The sequence below is a fragment of the Oncorhynchus kisutch genome, linkage group LG2 (genome assembly GCF_002021735.2).
Source record: "Oncorhynchus kisutch isolate 150728-3 linkage group LG2, Okis_V2, whole genome shotgun sequence".
Classification (NCBI taxonomy): domain Eukaryota; kingdom Metazoa; phylum Chordata; class Actinopteri; order Salmoniformes; family Salmonidae; genus Oncorhynchus; species Oncorhynchus kisutch.
Window position 1 is genome coordinate 77,674,297 of NC_034175.2, and position 17,358 is coordinate 77,691,654.

The 17,358-nt window shown below is 47.7% G+C and overlaps 1 protein-coding gene across 2 annotated transcripts in view; it reads right to left on the reverse strand.

The window, feature by feature from the left end:
• The window catches only part of LOC109886047 (uncharacterized), a 55,813-nt gene that overhangs the window by 28,797 nt on the left and 9,658 nt on the right, over positions 1–17,358 (reverse strand). For both annotated transcript variants that reach the window (XM_031801734.1, XM_031801731.1), the window contains exons 5-13: positions 16,353–16,507; positions 15,709–15,758; positions 11,493–11,770; positions 11,234–11,358; positions 10,910–11,162; positions 7,861–8,070; positions 835–1,011; positions 478–633; positions 143–214 (exon numbers count right to left, since the gene is read on the reverse strand). In XM_031801734.1, the coding sequence (XP_031657594.1) occupies positions 143–214; positions 478–633; positions 835–1,011; positions 7,861–8,070; positions 10,910–11,162; positions 11,234–11,358; positions 11,493–11,770; positions 15,709–15,758; positions 16,353–16,507 (1,476 nt within the window). The remainder of the gene's footprint in view (positions 1–142; positions 215–477; positions 634–834; positions 1,012–7,860; positions 8,071–10,909; positions 11,163–11,233; positions 11,359–11,492; positions 11,771–15,708; positions 15,759–16,352; positions 16,508–17,358) is intronic.

Here is a 17,358-nt window from a genome sequence, read left to right on the forward strand (position 1 = left end):
TAGGGGTTAGGATTAGGGATTAGGGTTAAGGGCTAGGTACTGACCTGTGGCTATAGGCTATGTTTTTATCAGTAGGACCCAGGGTTAGGGTTAGGGGTTAGGGGTTAGGATTAGGGATTAGGGTTAAGGGTTAGGTACTGACCTGTGGCTATAGACTGTGTTTGCATCAGTAGGACCCAGGGTAGCTCCCCCTCTGAGGTTAGGACCTGGAGAGCTGGTGACATACACAGTGTAGAGGGCAAAGTGAAGGTGTTGTACGTATGAGTGAGCTTACCTTGGCATTCAATCTGTTTAATTTGGAAGCAAACAAATATAATGATTTATTATGGAAATGTTAAGTCTAAACATTAGCTGAGTCTAATTGGAAAGTACCCCCCCCCCCCACTGCTGTATGTTTCCAATCACCACCAACCTCCTTGTCATTGGCCCGATGACCTCAGTGTCCCTGAAATAGTTAATAACCCCCACATTACATACCATGGTCTCGTGTGACCTTGTCCAGAGCAGAGGTAAGGGCGGGCTGGTCCTCAGTGGCAGACATATTATTAGGGTCCCACGGGGACATCTGTATAACCTCACCATCAGGACCCAAGATCAAGGTGCCCTGGGATCTGCCTGTCTGCTGCTGCCACTCTGAGAACACACAGAGGCTGCGTCTGAAATGGCACCCTATTCACTATATCAGTAATTTGGACCAGAATATGGTGCCAATGGGTCCTGGTCAAAAGCAGTGCACTATATAAGGAATAGTGTCCCTAACTGAGCATCTAGAAGGGCCTTATCAACATACCAGACATCTACTGAACACAGAGTCCTATGATGTGGGCTGCTTACCTCTGAGCTCCAGGGGTAGGCTGCCTCTGACCATGGCCCTCCCAGGATCGGAGGGGTCCCAGGGGGCATGGACATCAGATCTGTCTTTGTAGATGGCCATGGAGCTCTGTTTACCTGGGCCTCTGAGCCGACCAGCTAGGGGACCAGCCAGGGGACCAGCCAGGGGGACAGCAGCCTCTGGAGGAGGAATAGTAAGTATCAGAATAGTGAAAGAAAGATGAAAACCTGGTATGGTACCACAGAACAGAGTCCTGTACTACGTAGCTGGTACCACAGAACAGAGTCCTGTACTATGTAGCTGGTACCACAGAGTCCTGTACTATGTATCTGGTACCACAGAGCAGAGTCCTGTACTATATAGCTGGTTTCACAGAGTCCTGTACTATGTAGCTGGTACCACAGAGTCCTGTACTATGTATCTGGTACCACAGAACAGAGTCCTGTACTATGTATCTGGTACCACAGAACAGAGTCCTGTACTATGTATCTGGTACCACAGAGTCCTGTACTATGTATCTGGTACCACAGAGTCCTGTTCTATGTATCTGGTACCACAGAGTCCTGTACTATGTATCTGGTACCACAGAACAGAGTCCTGTACTATGTATCTGGTACCACAGAGTCCTGTACTATGTATCTGGTACCACAGAGCAGAGTCCTGTACTATATAGCTGGTTTCACAGAGTCCTGTACTATGTAGCTGGTACCACAGAGTCCTGTACTATGTATCTGGTACCACAGAGCAGAGTCCTGTACTATATAGCTGGTTTCACAGAGTCCTGTACTATGTAGCTGGTACCACAGAGTCCTGTACTATGTATCTGGTACCACAGAACAGAGTCCTGTACTATGTATCTGGTACCACAGAACAGAGTCCTGTACTATGTAGCTGGTACCACAGAGTCCTGTACTATGTATCTGGTACCACAGAGCAGAGTCCTGTACTATATAGCTGGTTTCACAGAGTCCTGTACTATGTAGCTGGTACCACAGAGTCCTGTACTATGTATCTGGTACCACAGAACAGAGTCCTGTACTATGTATCTGGTACCACAGAACAGAGTCCTGTACTATGTATCTGGTACCACAGAGTCCTGTACTATGTATCTGGTACCACAGAGTCCTGTTCTATGTATCTGGTACCACAGAGTCCTGTACTATGTATCTGGTACCACAGAACAGAGTCCTGTACTATGTATCTGGTACCACAGAGTCTTGTACTATGTATCTGGTACCACAGAGTCCTGTACTATGTAGCTGGTACCACAGAGTCCTGTACTATGTATCTGGTACCACAGAGTCCTGTACTATGTATCTGGTACCACAGAGTCCTGTACTATGTATCTGGTACCACAGAGTCCTGTACTATGTATCTGGTACCACAGAGTCCTGTACTATGTATCTGGTACCACAGAGTCCTGTACTATGTATCTGGTACCACAGAACAGAACCCTAAACTACGTAGCTGGTACCACAGAACAGAGCCCTATACTACGTAGCTGGTACCACAGAGCAGAGCCCTAAACTACGTAGCTGGTACCACAGAACAGAGCCCTAAACTACGTAGCTGGTACCACAGAACAGAGCCCTAAACTACGTAGCTGGTACCACAGAACAGAGCTCTATACTTCATAGCTGGTTCCACAGAGCAAAGCCCTATACCTAGTAGCTGGTACCACACAGCAGAGCCCTATACTACCTAGCTGGTACAACAGAACAGAGCTCTATACTTCATAGCTGGTTCCACAGAGCAAAGCCCTATACCTAGTAGCTGGTACCACAAAGCCCTATACTACGTAGCTGGTACCACAGAACAGAGCCCTATACTACGTAGCTGGTACCACAGAACAGAGCCCTAAACTACGTAGCTGGTACCACAGAACAGAGCTCTATACTTCATAGCTGGTTCCACAGAGCAAAGCCCTATACCTAGTAGCTGGTACCACACAGCAGAGCCCTATACTACCTAGCTGGTACAACAGAACAGAGCTCTATACTTCATAGCTGGTTCCACAGAGCAAAGCCCTATACCTAGTAGCTGGTACCACAAAGCCCTATACTACGTAGCTGGTACCACAGAACAGAGCCCTATACTACGTAGCTGGTACCACAGAACAGAGCCCTATACTATGTAGCTGGTACCACAGAACAGAGCCCTATACTACGTAGCTCGTACCACAGAGCAGAGCCTTATACTACATAGCTGGTACCACAGAACAGAACCCTATATTACGTAGCTGTTACCAGAACAGAGCCCTATACTACATAGCTGGTACAACAGAACAGAGTCCTAAACTACGTAGCTGGTACCACAGAACAGAGCCCTAAACTACGTAGCTGGTACCACAGAGTCCTATACTACGTAGCTGGTACCACAGAACAGAGCCCTAAACTACGTAGCTGGTACCACAGAACAGAGCCCTATACTACGTAGCTGGTACCACAGAACAGAGTCTTATACTACGTAGCTGGTACCACAGAACAGAGCCCTAAACTACGTAGCTGGTACCACAGAACAGAGCCCTAAACTACGTAGCTGGTACCACAGAACAGAGCCCTAAACTACGTAGCTGGTACCACAGAACAGAGCCCTATACTACGCAGCTGGTACCACAGAACAGAGCCCTATACTACGTAGCTGGTACCACAGAACAGAGCCCTAAACTACGTAGCTGGTACCACAGAACAGAGCCCTAAACTACGTAGCTGGTACCACAGAACAGAGCCCTATACTACGCAGCTGGTACCACAGAGCAGAGCCCAAAACTACGTAGCTGGTACCACAGAACAGAGCCCTAAACTAAGTAGCTGGTACCACAGAGCAGAGCCCTAAACTACGTAGCTGGTACCACAGAACAGAGTCCTATACTACGTAGCTGGTACCACAGAACAGAGTCCTATACTACGTAGTTGGTACCACAGAACAGAGCCCTATACTACGTAGCTGGTACCACAGAACAGAGTCCTATACTACGTAGCTGGTACCACAGAGCAGAGCCGACTCTCTTTATCACTTTCTCTCTTTACCACTTTATTACTTCACCACAAACAACTTTATTACTTTACCATTTAAAGCTTCTTAGGGATAGGGGGGAGTATTCGGAAGTTTGGATGAATGAGGTGCCCAAAGTTAACTGCCTGTTACTCAGGCCCAGAAGCTAGGATATGCATATGATAAAGATTAAAAATGGACTGCTACTTATGTAAAATATTACTAGGTCTTTAAAACGAGTTATGCATTAGGGGGCGCTATTAAAATTTTTGGATGAAAAACGTTCCCGTTTTAAACAAGATATTTTGTCACGAAAAGATGCTCGACTATGCATATAATTGACAGCTTTGGAAAGCTCTGACGTTTCCAAATCTGCAAAGATATTATCTGTGAGTGCCACAGAACTGATGCTACAGGCGAAACCAAGATGAAATTTCAAACAGGAAATGCCCCAGATTTTGAATGCGCTTTGTTCCAATGTCTCCTTATATGGCTGTGAATGCGCAAGGAATGAGCCTACACTTTCTGTCGTTTCCCCAAGGTGTCTGCAGCATTGTGACATATTTGTAGACATATCATTGGAAGATTGACCATAAGAGACTACATTTACCAGGTGTCCGCTTGGTGTCCCCCGTCGAAATTATTGCGTAATCTCCAGCTGCATGCATTTTTCCATGTGGATCAGAGGAGAAACCAAACTTCCACAAATGATATATCATCGAATAGATATGTGAAAAACACCTTGAGGATTGATTCTAAACAACGTTTGCCATGTTTCTGTCGATATTATGGAGTTAATTTGGAAAAAACATTGGCGTCGTAATGACTGAATTTTCGGGGGGTTTTCTCAGCCAAACGTGATGAACAAAACGGAGCGATTTATACGGCTAAATACGGCTGCTAGAATCCTGACTAGAACCCAAAAATTTGATCATATTACTCCAGTGCTAGCCTCCCTACACTGGCTTCCTGTCAAGGCAAGGGCTGATTTCAAGGTTTTACTGCTAACCTACAAAGCATTACATGGGCTTGCTCCTACCTATTTCTCTGATTTGGTCCTGCCGTACATACCTACACGTACGCTACAGTCACAAGACGCAAGCCTCCTAATTGTCCCTAGAATTTCTAAGCAAACAGCTGGAGCCAGGGCTTTCTCCTAGAGCTCCATTTTTATGGAATGGTCTGCCTACCCATGTGAGAGACGCAAACTCGGTCTTTAAGTCTTTACTGAAGACTCATCTCTTCAGTGGGTCATATGATTGAGTGTAGTCTGGCCCAGGAGTGTGAAGGTGAACGGAAAGGCTCTGGAGCAACGAACCGCCCTTGCTGTCTCTGCCTGGCCGGTTCCCCTCTTTCCACTGGGATTCTCTGCCTCTAACCCTATTACAGGGGCTGAGTCACTGGCTTACTAGGGCTCTTTCATACTGTCCTTAGGAGGGGTGTGTCACTTGAGTGGGTTGAGCCACTGATGTGATCTTCCTGTCTGGGTTGGCGCTCCCCCTTGGGTTGTGCCGTGGCGGAGATCTTTGTGGGCTATACTCTGCCTTGTCTCAGGATGGCAAGTTGGTGATTGAAGATATCCCTCTAGTGGTGTGGGGGCTGTGCTTTGGCAAAGTGGGTTGGGTTATATCCTTCCTGTTTGGCCCTGTCGGGGGTGTCATCGGATGGGGCCACAGTGTCTCCTGACCCCTCCTGTCTCAGCCTCCAGTATTTATGCTGCAGTAGTTTATGTGTCGGGGGGCTAGGGTCAGTTTGTTATATCTGGAGTACTTCTCCTGTCCTATCCAGTGTCCTGTATGAATTTAAGTATGCTCTCTCTAATTCTCTCTTTCTCCCTTTCTTTCTCTCTCTCGGAGGACCTGAGCCCTAGGACCATCCTGACATGATGACTCCTTGCTGTCCCCAGTCCACCTGGCCGTGCTGCTGCTTCAGTTTCAACTCTTCTGCCTGTGATGATGATTATTTGACCATGCTGGTCATTTATGAACATTTGAACATCTTGGCCATGTTCTGTTATAATCTCCACCCGGCACAGCCAGAAGAGGACTGGCCACCCCTCATAGCCTGGTTCCTCTCTAGGTTTCTTCCTAGGTTTTGGCCTTTCTAGGGAGTTTTTCCTAGCCACCGTGCTTCTACACCTGCATTGCTTGATGTTTGGGGTTTTAGGCTGGGTTTCTGTACAGAACTTTGAGATATCAGCTGATATAAAAAGGGCTATATAAATCAATTTGATTTGATTTGATCATTGCCCTCTGCATTACCTTTTACACGGAAGGGAACTGACTTCCCTAGCCTGGATTCCAGTCTATGTCTTTGTAACTTACTTTCCCTAGCCTGGATTCCAGTCTGTGTCTTTGTATCTTACTTTCCCTAACCTGGATTCCAGTCTGTGTCTTTGTAACTTACTTTCCCTAGCCTGGAATCCAGTCTGTGTCTTTGTAACTGACTTTCCCTAGCCTGGATTCCAGTCTGTGTCTTTGTAACTTACTTTCCCTAGCCTGGATGCCAGTCTGTTTCTGGTTGACTAACATTCCGTAGCCTGGATGCCAGTCTGTTTCTGGTTGACTAACATTCCCTAGCCTGGATGCCAGTCTGTGTCTTTGTAACTTACTTTCCCTAGCCTGGATGCCAGTCTGTTTCTGTGTAACTTACTTTCCCTAGCCTGGATGCCAGTCTGTTTCTGTGTAACTTACTTTCCCTAGCCTGGATGTCATTCTGTTGTTGTGTAACTTACTTTCCCTAGCCTGGATGTCATTCTGTTGTTGTGTAACTTACTTTCCCTAGCCTGGATGTCATTCTGTTGTTGTGTAACTTACTTTCCCTAGCCTGGATGTCATTCTGTTGTTGTGTAACTTACTTTCCCTAGCCTGGATGCCAGTCTGTGTCTTTGTAACTGACTTTCCCTAGCCTGGATGCCAGTCTGTTTCTGCTCTCTTTTTTTTTTTAAACTTTATTTTACTAGGCAAGTCAGTTAAGAACAAATTCTTATTTTCAATGACAGCCTAGGAACAGTGGGTTAACTGCCTGTTCAAGGGCAGAACGACAGATTTTGTACCTTGTCAGCTCGGGGATTTGAACTTGCAACCTTTCGGTTACTAGTCCAATGCTCTAACCACTAGGCTACACTGCCGCCCTCTTACCTATTTCCCAACTCCATTTAGTTTCTCAGGGAATTGTCATGCCAACTCAATGCTTGGCTTGACAATGACAGCAATGGAGTTGGCAAGAGCACAATCAGATCTGGGACCAGGCTATAGGAGGAGACAACCGATCTGGGACCAGGCTATAGGAGGAGACTACAGATCTGGGACCAGGCTATAGGAGGAGACTACAGATCTGGGACCAGGCTATAGGAGGAGACAATCAGATCTGGGATCAGGCTATAGGAGGAGACAATCAGATCTGGGACCAGGCTATGGAGGAGACTACAGATCTGGGACCAGGCTATAGGAGGAGACAACCGATCTGGGACCAGGCTATAGGAGGAGACTACAGATCTGGGACCAGGCTATAGGAGGAGACTACAGATCTGGGACCAGGCTATAGGAGGGGACAATCAGATCTGGGACCAGGCTATAGGAGGAGACAATCAGATCTGGGACCAGGCTATAGGAGGAGACTACAGCGCTGGGACCAGGCTATAGGAGGAGACAACCGATCTGGGACCAGGCTATAGGAGGAGACTACAGATCTGGGACCAGGCTATAGGAGGAGACTACAGATCTGGGACCAGGCTATAGGAGGAGACAATCAGATCTGGGACCAGGCTATAGGAGGAGACAATCAGATCTGGGACCAGGCTATAGGAGGAGACTACAGATCTGGGACCAGGCTATAGGAGGAGACAATTGATCTGGGACCAGGCTATAGGAGGAGACAACAGATCTGGGACCAGGCTATAGAAGGAGACTACAGATCTGGGACCAGTATAATCCCCTCAGCCCAGTGAATACCTTCCCCAGGCTGTAGTAGAGAGAGACCATTCTGCTCAGGCCCGGTGTGCTTAGAGCCTTTCATCTTAGTGATCAGAATACCTTCCCCAGGCTGTAGTAGGGAGAGACCGTTCTGCTCAGGCCAGGTCTGCTTAGAGCCTTTCTCAGGGAGACCCCTTCCTCCTCCTCCTCCTACTCCCCCTCCTCCTCGTCCTTCTCCTTCCCCTCTTCTAGTGCTCTCTCTTTTGTGTCCCGTCTCTCCACAGTGAGGCTCCCCTCTCTCCTCCTCTGATGGCTCGTAGTGGACACCAGCTGAGAGACACAGAAGAGACCGACAAGACAACAGGATGAATATCGTTAGTGGAAAACAAACTGTGTGTTTTAATGACTTACCTGGTTAAATAATACAATCAATAAGAATGTCCTAGTAGGTATTAGTCAGCATGTCAAATATTAAAATACACAGAGAAAACAAAGGGATCATGGGGGGGGTAGCCTAGTGGTTAGAGTGTAGAGGCGGCAGGTAGCCTAGTGGTTAGAGTGTAGAGGCGGCAGGTAGCCTAGTGGTTAGAGTGTAGAGGCGGCAGGTAGCCTAGTGGTTAGAGTGTAGAGGCGGCAGGTAGCCTAGTGGTTAGAGTGTAGAGGCGGCAGGTAGCCTAGTGGTTAGAGTGTAGAGGCGGCAGGTAGCCTAGTGGTTAGAGTGTAGAGGCGGCAGGTAGCCTAGTGGTTAGAGTGTAGAGGCGGCAGGTAGCCTAGTGGTTAGAGTGTAGAGGCGGCAGGTAGCCTAGTGGTTAGAGTGTAGAGGTGGCAGGTAGCCTAGTGGTTAGAGTGGAGAGGTGGCAGGTAGCCTAGTGGTTAGAGTGTAGAGGTGGCAGGTAGCCTAGTGGTTAGAGTGTAGAGGTGGCAGGTAGGCTAGTGGTTAGAGTGTAGAGGTGGCAGGTAGCCTAGTGGTTAGAGTGTAGAGGAGGCAGGTAGCCTAGTGGTTAGAGTGTAGAGGCGGCAGATAGCCTAGTGGTTAGAGTGTAGAGGAGGCAGGTAGCCTAGTGGTTAGAGTGTAGAGGAGGCAGGTAGCCTAGTGGTTAGAGTGTAGAGGCGGCAGGGTAGCCTAGTGGTTAGAGTGTAGAGGAGGCAGGTAGTCTAGTGGTTAGAGTGTAGAGGTGGCAGGTAGCCTAGTGGTTAGAGCGTAGAGGTGGCAGGTAGCCTAGTGGTTAGAGTGTAGAGGAGGCAGGTAGCCTAATGGTTAGAGTGTAGAGGAGGCAGGTAGCCTAGTGGTTAGAGTGTAGAGGCGGCAGGTAGCCTAGTGGTTAGAGTGTAGAGGTGGCAGGTAGCCTAGTGGTTAGAGTGGAGAGGTGGCAGGTAGCCTAGTGGTTAGAGTGTAGAGGTGGCAGGTAGCCTAGTGGTTAGAGTGTAGAGGTGGCAGGTAGCCTAGTGGTTAGAGTGTAGAGGCGGCAGATAGCCTAGTGGTTAGAGTGTAGAGGAGGCAGGTAGCCTAGTGGTTAGAGTGTAGAGGCGGCAGGGTAGCCTAGTGGTTAGAGTGTAGAGGAGGCAGGTAGTCTAGTGGTTAGAGTGTAGAGGTGGCAGGTAGCCTAGTGGTTAGAGCGTAGAGGTGGCAGGTAGCCTAGTGGTTAGAGTGTAGAGGAGGCAGGTAGCCTAATGGTTAGAGTGTAGAGGAGGCAGGTAGCCTAGTGGTTAGAGTGTAGAGGCGGCAGGTAGCCTAGTGGTTAGAGTGTAGAGGAGGCAGGTAGCCTAGTGGTTAGAGTGTAGAGGCGGCAGGGTAGCCTAGTGGTTAGAGTGTAGAGGAGGCAGGTAGTCTAGTGGTTAGAGTGTAGAGGTGGCAGGTAGCCTAGTGGTTAGAGCGTAGAGGTGGCAGGTAGCCTAGTGGTTAGAGTGTAGAGGAGGCAGGTAGCCTAGTGGTTAGAGTGTAGAGGAGGCAGGTAGCCTAGTGGTTAGAGTGTAGGGGAGGCAGGGTAGCCTAGTGGTTAGAGTGTAGAGGAGGCAGGTAGCCTAGTGGTTAGAGTGTAGAGGCGGCAGGGTAGCCTAGTGGTTAGAGTGTAGAGGAGGCAGGTAGCCTAGTGGTTAGAGTGTAGAGGTGGCTGGTAGCCTAGTGGTTAGAGTGTAGAGGCGGCAGGGTAGCCTAGTGGTTAGAGTGTAGAGGAGGCAGGTAGTCTAGTGGTTAGAGTGTAGAGGTGGCTGGTAGCCTAGTGGTTAGAGTGTAGAGGCGGCAGGGTAGCCTAGTGGTTAGAGTGTAGAGGAGGCAGGTAGCCTAGTGGTTAGAGTGTAGAGGCGGCAGGGTAACCTAGTGGTTAGAGTGTAGAGGAGGCAGGTAGCCTAGTGGTTAGAGTGTAGAGGCGGCAGGGTAGCCTAGTGGTTAGAGTGTAGAGGAGGCAGGGTAACCTAGTGGTTAGAGTGGAGAGGTGGCAGGTAGCCTAGTGGTTAGAGTGTAGAGGCGGCAGGGTAGCCTAGTGGTTAGAGTGTAGAGGAGGCAGGTAGCCTAGTGGTTAGAGTGTAGAGGTGGCAGGTAGGCTAGTGGTTAGAGTGTAGAGGTGGCAGGTAGCCTAGTGGTTAGAGTGTAGAGGAGGCAGGTAGCCTAGTGGTTAGAGTGTTGGGGAGGCAGGTAGCCTAGTGGTTAGAGTGTAGAGGTGGCAGGTAGCCTAGTGGTTAGAGTGTAGAGGAGGCAGGTAGCCTAGTGGTTAGAGTGTAGAGGAGGCAGGTAGCCTAGTGGTTAGAGTGTAGGGGAGGCAGTTAGCCTAGTGGTTAGAGTGTAGAGGCGGCAGGGTAGCCTAGTGGTTAGAGTGTAGAGGAGGCAGGTAGCCTAGTGGTTAGAGTGTAGAGGCGGCAGGGTAACCTAGTGGTTAGAGTGTAGAGGAGGCAGGTAGCCTAGTGGTTAGAGTGTAGAGGCGGCAGGGTAGCCTAGTGGTTAGAGTGTAGAGGAGGCAGGTAGCCTAGTGGTTAGAGTGTAGGGGAGGCAGGTAGCCTAGTGGTTAGAGCGTTGGACTTGTAGCCCGAAAGGTTGCAAGATCAAATCCCCGAGCTGACAAGGTAAAAACAAAAAAAAGTGTTGCTCTGCCTCTGAAAAAGGCAACTGACTGTCATCATTGAAAATAAGAATGTGTTCTAGTTAAATAAAGGTCAAACATTTGTATTTAAATACCACACGGAGCCTGAACCCCCTCCTCTTCTGTATGTCCAAGGGGTAGTAGCACTGACAGCAGCAGCCTCCTGGGCTTCTCCAGGTGGGCCCTCTCTGGATGGGCTTGGGGCTCTAGGATGGTGTGGGCTGGATGGACAGGATAGGTCTGGGTCAACCTCTCCGGCTGGGTCTGGGCTGGTTCCTCAGAGCTGACATACGCCTCATGTATGAGTGGCAGGAACTTCCCACCCAGCCCACCTGGACTCCTTGGTTTCTGCCATATGACGATTTAGAGTTATTATGTTGGAATTCTATGAAGCTCAAAGCTAGTGTCATTAGACTTACCCTCCTACTACTGTCCTGGTCCAGACTGACCACTGAGCCAGAAAAAAGGGGAGGGAGATGCAATCTGGAGAAGCTGGGGTCCGAGGATGTGTTGTCCTTTTTTGTGTCTGTGCTGCCTTGTTTCACTGACCGAAGAAACAAAAAAGTTTGACTCTGTGAAACACGTGAACACTCACGTGCACACTCACATGCACACTTACATGCACACTCACAATCCTTCTTCATTCTTCACAACTGAACTGAAGGAAGGTAAACTCACGTGTCCGTCCCTGCTGGGCCCCACCCAGGTAACCACCATAGTAGTTGACGTGTGATAGCTGGCTGCTTCTCCAGGAGGAATCTACTGAGGCCGTCTTCAGAGGGCAGGGTCTCTCTCCTCCCTGTAGAGGCCAGGGTCTCTCTCCTCCCTGTAGAGGCCAGGGTCTCTCTCCTCCCTGTAGAGGGCAGGGTCTCTCTCCTCCCTGTAGAGGCCAGGGTCTCTCTCCTCCCTGTAGAGGCCAGGGTCTCTCTTCTCCAACCTCCTCACAGTCTTTCACACTAAATCATTATAATTTATTCAACTTCTATAACATAAAGGAATCTCAAAGCAATATGCCATGCAAAATATCATGAGTAGCCAAGCTGTAGCTAACTACGCTGAACACATTGTGTAACTCAACATGTAAAGTGTTGTTCCCATGTTTCATGAGCTGAAATAAAAGATCCCAGAAATGTTCCATACACACAAAAAGCTTATTTCTCTCAAACTTTGTGCACAAATTTGTTTACATCACTGTTAGTGAGCATTTCTCCTTCACCAAGATAATCCATCCACCTGACAGGTGTGGCATATCAAGAAGCTGATTTAACAGCATGACCATTACACAGGTGCACCTTGTGCTGGGGACAATAAAAGACCATGTCCAACAGAGCTGTTGACAGAGAATTGAACGTTCATTTCACGGGGCTCCACTACAGCCCCGTCCATGTTGGGCTCCTTTGTCTTGCTCACATTGAGAGCGAGGTTGTTGTCCTGGCACCACACTGCCAGGTCTCTGACATGAGTGCTACCAACATGAGTGCTACGGGGCGGGAATCATTTTGGCAGGTTACCTTCGCTTTTCTGGGGACTTTTCTGGGGACAGGGACTATGGTGGTCTGTTTTGAAACATGCAGGTATTACAGACGCGGTCAGGGAGAGGTTGAAAATGTCAGTGAAGACACTGGCCCCGTGGCTTTGCAAATGTTGACTTGTTTAAAGGTCTTGCTCACATCTGTTACCAAGAGCGTGATCACACAGTCATCCGGGACAGCTGGGGCTGCATGTCAGGCATTTAGCTCATCTGGTAGGCTCACGTCACTGGGCAGCTCGCGGCTGGGTTTCCCTTTGTAGGCCGTAATAGTTTGCAAGGGCTGACACATCCAATGAGCCGGTGTAGTAGGATTCAATCATAGTCCTGTATTGACTCTTTGCCTTTTTGATCGTTTGTCTGAGGGCATTGTGGGATTTCTTATAAGCATCTGGATTAGTGTCCCGCTCCATGAAAGTGGCAGCTCTAGCCTTTAGCTCGGTGCAGATGTTGCCTGTGATCCATGGCTTCTGGTTAGGATATGTACGTACAGTCACTGTGGGGACGATGTCGACGATGCTCTTATTGATGAAGCCAGTGACTGATGTGGTATATTCCTTATCGTGAGGTATTCTACCCCAGGAGAGCAATACCTCAAGACTTCTTTAAAGTAGACATCACGCACCAGTAGTCATTGACAAAGAGACACACACCACCGCCCCTCGTCTTTCCAGACGTAGCTGCTCTGTCTTGCCGATGCATGGTAAACCCAGCCAGCTCTATATTTGTTCAGATCTGGCTTCTATATTGTGGTTACCACATCTGATGGATTTGGATACTGCTTTAATGCAAATGTCTGCAGCATTAGTTAAGATGTGATCAATACATGTTAATGATTTCATTCCTGTGCTGTTTGTAACTACCCTGGTAGGTTGACTGATACTCTTACTACTAAATTATTGATTTCATGAACCTTGTTTCTTAAGCTACATTTGTTAATGTATAGACGCTTAAAGTTAATGGTCTCTCTTTATGTCGTGTTGTGTTGTCTCTCTTGTTGTGTTTTGTCCTATATGTTTTGTCCTATATTTATATTGTATTTATTTATTTATTTATTTATTTTAATCCTGTCCCTACAGGATAACTTTTTATTTTGGTAGGCCATCATTGTAAATAAAAATGTGTTCTTAACTGACTTGCCTAGTTAAAAAAAGTATATATTATATATAAAATATATATTTTTAGCCCTTTTCTGGGATGCTTGATTGTTTTCATTGCTTTACTGGAAAGCTTAGCAGAAGTAGACATGCTCATGTTATTTATGTTAGTGCAGGGCACACCGTCTCAGTGCTAACGGTATACCTCTGGTTCATAGGCACATTACTGCATTACTGCATTCAATAGCTGTGGGACCAGCAGAGGCATTCAGGGCAGTAAGAGTGGCATACAGTCAATTTGGCTACTTACATTGTATCTACCAACGCCCCTGGCATATCTACCAACGCCCCTGGCGTATCTACCAACGCCCCTGGGATAATGTACAGTTGCTGAAGCCTTATCAAATCAAATCAAATGTATTTATATAGCCCTTCTTAGATCAGCTGATATCTCAAAGTGCTGTACAGAAACCCAGCCTAAAACCCCAAACAGCAAGCAATGCAGGTTTAGAAGCACGGTGGCTAGGAAAAACTCCCTTGAAAAGGCCAGAAACTAGGAAGAAACCTAGAGAGGAACCAGGGTGTGAAGGGTGGCCAGTCATCTTCTGACTGTGCCGGGTGGAGATTATAACAGAACATGGCCAAGATGTTCAAATGTTTATAAATGACCAGCATGGTCAGATAATAATAATCACAATAGTTGTCGAGGGGGCAACAGGTCAGCTCCTCAGGAGTAAATGTCAGTTGGCCTTTCATAGCCGGTCATTGACAACTCAGCGACACAATGGTTGGGATTAACTGAGCTGAGCTTGGGTCATTGATAAGTCATTGTCTCAACGCAGCCTTATAATACTGTGAAAGGACCCAGGAACAGAAAGGATTTGGGTGGATCCCATCTTTTCTTATAGAACGAGCTTTGTTTCCAGAAGGTATCAGAATTGTCAGTAAATGTTCCACCCACAGAGCTGTAATAGTCTGGTAGCCAGTTATGGAGGGCTGAAAGTCTGCTGAACCGTTCAATGCCACCATTTAGGGAGGGCAGAGGGACCGATATTATGGGGCGTTTGTTGGTGTCAATCAGTTCTTTAAAATCCATCTTCAGCTGTTCTGAGCTGCCCTTCATTATGTATTTGAGATCCCACATGAACTATGATAGACTCAATTTCCTGATATTGGTTTAAAATGTTTGGAAGCATCTTAATGATGTCCTGTACTCATGCTCCTGTATAGCACAATGTTTTCGCTCCAGGGACTGAGACATTTCTCACCATTGAACTGAACAATACAATGGCCAGAGAAGGGAATTGATAAATCCATTTCTACCCCTCACACAATTCGGTGAACCACGGGAAGCAGGAAAGCATGTGACATTAGAGCCTAATGCATTTATTTCATTAGACTGATTTCTTTCTATAAACTATAAACTCAGTAAAATCTTTGAAATTGTTGCATGTTGCGTTTTGTTCAATATAAGTCAACCAATAGAGGCCAAGTGTTTGAGTGCATGCATCATTCAAAGGTCTAGAGTACGTGTCCAACTCATTCCACGGAAGGCAGTGTGTCTGCAGGCTTTCACTCCTCCCTTGTGCTTGATTGATGAAATAAGGTCACTAATTCGTAAGGAACTCACCTGGTTGTCTAGGGCTTAATTGAAAGGAAAAAACAAAAACCCGCAGACCCTCCATGGAAGGAGTTTGCCAGACCTGCCCTAGAGGGTCAGAGAGATAATGTACCTGTCGTCAGACCCTCCATGGAAGGAGTTTGCCAGACCTGCCCTAGAGGGTCAGAGAGATAATGTACCTGTCGTCAGACCCTCCATGGAAGGAGTTTGCCAGACCTGCCCTAGAGGGTCAGAGAGATAATGTACCTGTCGTCAGACCCTCCATGGAAGGAGTTTGCCAGACCTGCCCTAGAGGGTCAGAGAGATAATGTACCTGTCGTCAGACCCTCCATGGAAGGAGTTTGCCAGACCTGCCCTAGAGGGTCAGAGAGATACTGTACCTGTTGTCAGACCCTCCATGGAAGGAGTTTGCCAGACCTGCCCTAGAGGGTCAGAGAGATACTGTACCTGTTGTCAGACCCTCCATGGAAGGAGTTTGCCAGACCTGCCCTAGAGGGTCAGAGAGATAATGTACCTGTCGTCAGACCCTCCATGGAAGGAGTTTGCCAGACCTGCCCTAGAGGGTCAGAGAGATAATGTACCTGTCGTCAGACCCTCCATGGAAGGAGTTTGCCAGACCTGCCCTAGAGGGTCAGAGAGATAATGTACCTGTCGTCAGGGTATGTAAACACAGGCCTCCCAACCTCCTGATGTGCAGCCTGGAATATACAAAAAAGATGATCAGTTATGTTGAAATTGTTGAGACTAGTCCAGGGGGTGTAATAGTACATCTAGCTGTCTCACACTACAGAATATAGGCCCCTGTCCTATGGGCCGTTCTGGTCCACACTACAGAAACAGGAGATAGACCCCTGTCCTATGGGCCGTTCTGGTCCACACTACAGAAACAGGAGATAGACCCCTGTCCTATGGGCCGTTCTGACTGTCTCACACTACAGAAACAGGACATAGACCCCTGTCCTATGGGCCGTTCTGACTGTCTCACACTACAGAAACAGGCGATAGGCCCCTGTCCTATGGGCCGTTCTGGTCCACACTACAGAAACAGGAGATAGACCCCTGTCCTATGGGCCATTCTGGTCCACACTACAGAAAGAGGAGATAGACCCCTGTCCTATGGGCCGTTCTGACTGTCTCACACTACAGAAACAGGAGATAGACCCCTGTCCTATGGGCCGTTCTGGTCCACATGGGCCGTTCTGGTCCATGGCTCGGGCATGACTTACTTATAGTGAAACCAAGAGCGTATGACAAAATGGTATTTTGAAAAGTCTATTAGTTTCTGTTATCACCTGTCCGTGAGGTGGATCTCCAGGGAGGTGTCTTGTACTCTCTACCCGCCAAAGAGGCTCTGTCTCTGGGATGGGACTCCTCTGAACCCTGGGTGTCTCAACCATGACCTCAAGCTTCACTCCCCTCAGTAGCCTAGCCTCCTGCTCCTCCAAACCTTTTAGAAACAACAATAATAACAACAAACAAACAACTAGATAACTTAAATGTTGACCTGTTGTTCTTGATTGATGACATTACATGACATAATGAATGAATGCTACCACTGATAGATAACAATTAAAATAGAAGAGCCTTGCTCCACACCACTCTGACATGCTGTGTACACAAACTGTGTGACGTCTCCTGTGGTTTAAAAAACAACGGCTCAAAAGAAGCTCATGAGTATGACGCATGGTCAAGGGTTGTGGGTTCAATTCCCGGAGGCACCCATATGGGGGTTGTGGGTTCGATTCCCGGAGTCACCCATATGGGGGTTGTGGAGTCACCCATATGTGGGTTGTGGAATCACCCATATGGGGGTTGTAGAGTCACCTATATGGGGGTTGTGGAGTCACCCATATGGGGGTTGTGGAATCACCCATATGGGGGTTGCGGAGTCACCCATATGGGGGTTGCAGAGTCACCCATATGGGTGTTGTGGAGTCACCCATATGGGGGTTGTGGAATCACCCATATGGGGGTTGTAAAATCACCCATATGTAAAATGTATGAATAACTGTAAGTCTCTCTGGATAAAAGCGTCTGCTAAATGGTGTGAGTTGTTATAATAAGAAACTGTGGTGTTAAATAACGGGTTCCTAGTTAAATAAAGGTTCCTAGTTAAATAAAGGTCCAATAACATTACAGGTTGGAAGACAAGGAAGGGGTAACTTGATTTTCATGCTTCCTGAAGAACACATTTGCACTATAGGTGCAGTACATAACATTTATTCAGAGGTCGATGGTTGTATAAAGGGGGGATTTGATTAACCTCTCTCATTACAATGGGTAATACTGTTTTCTTCC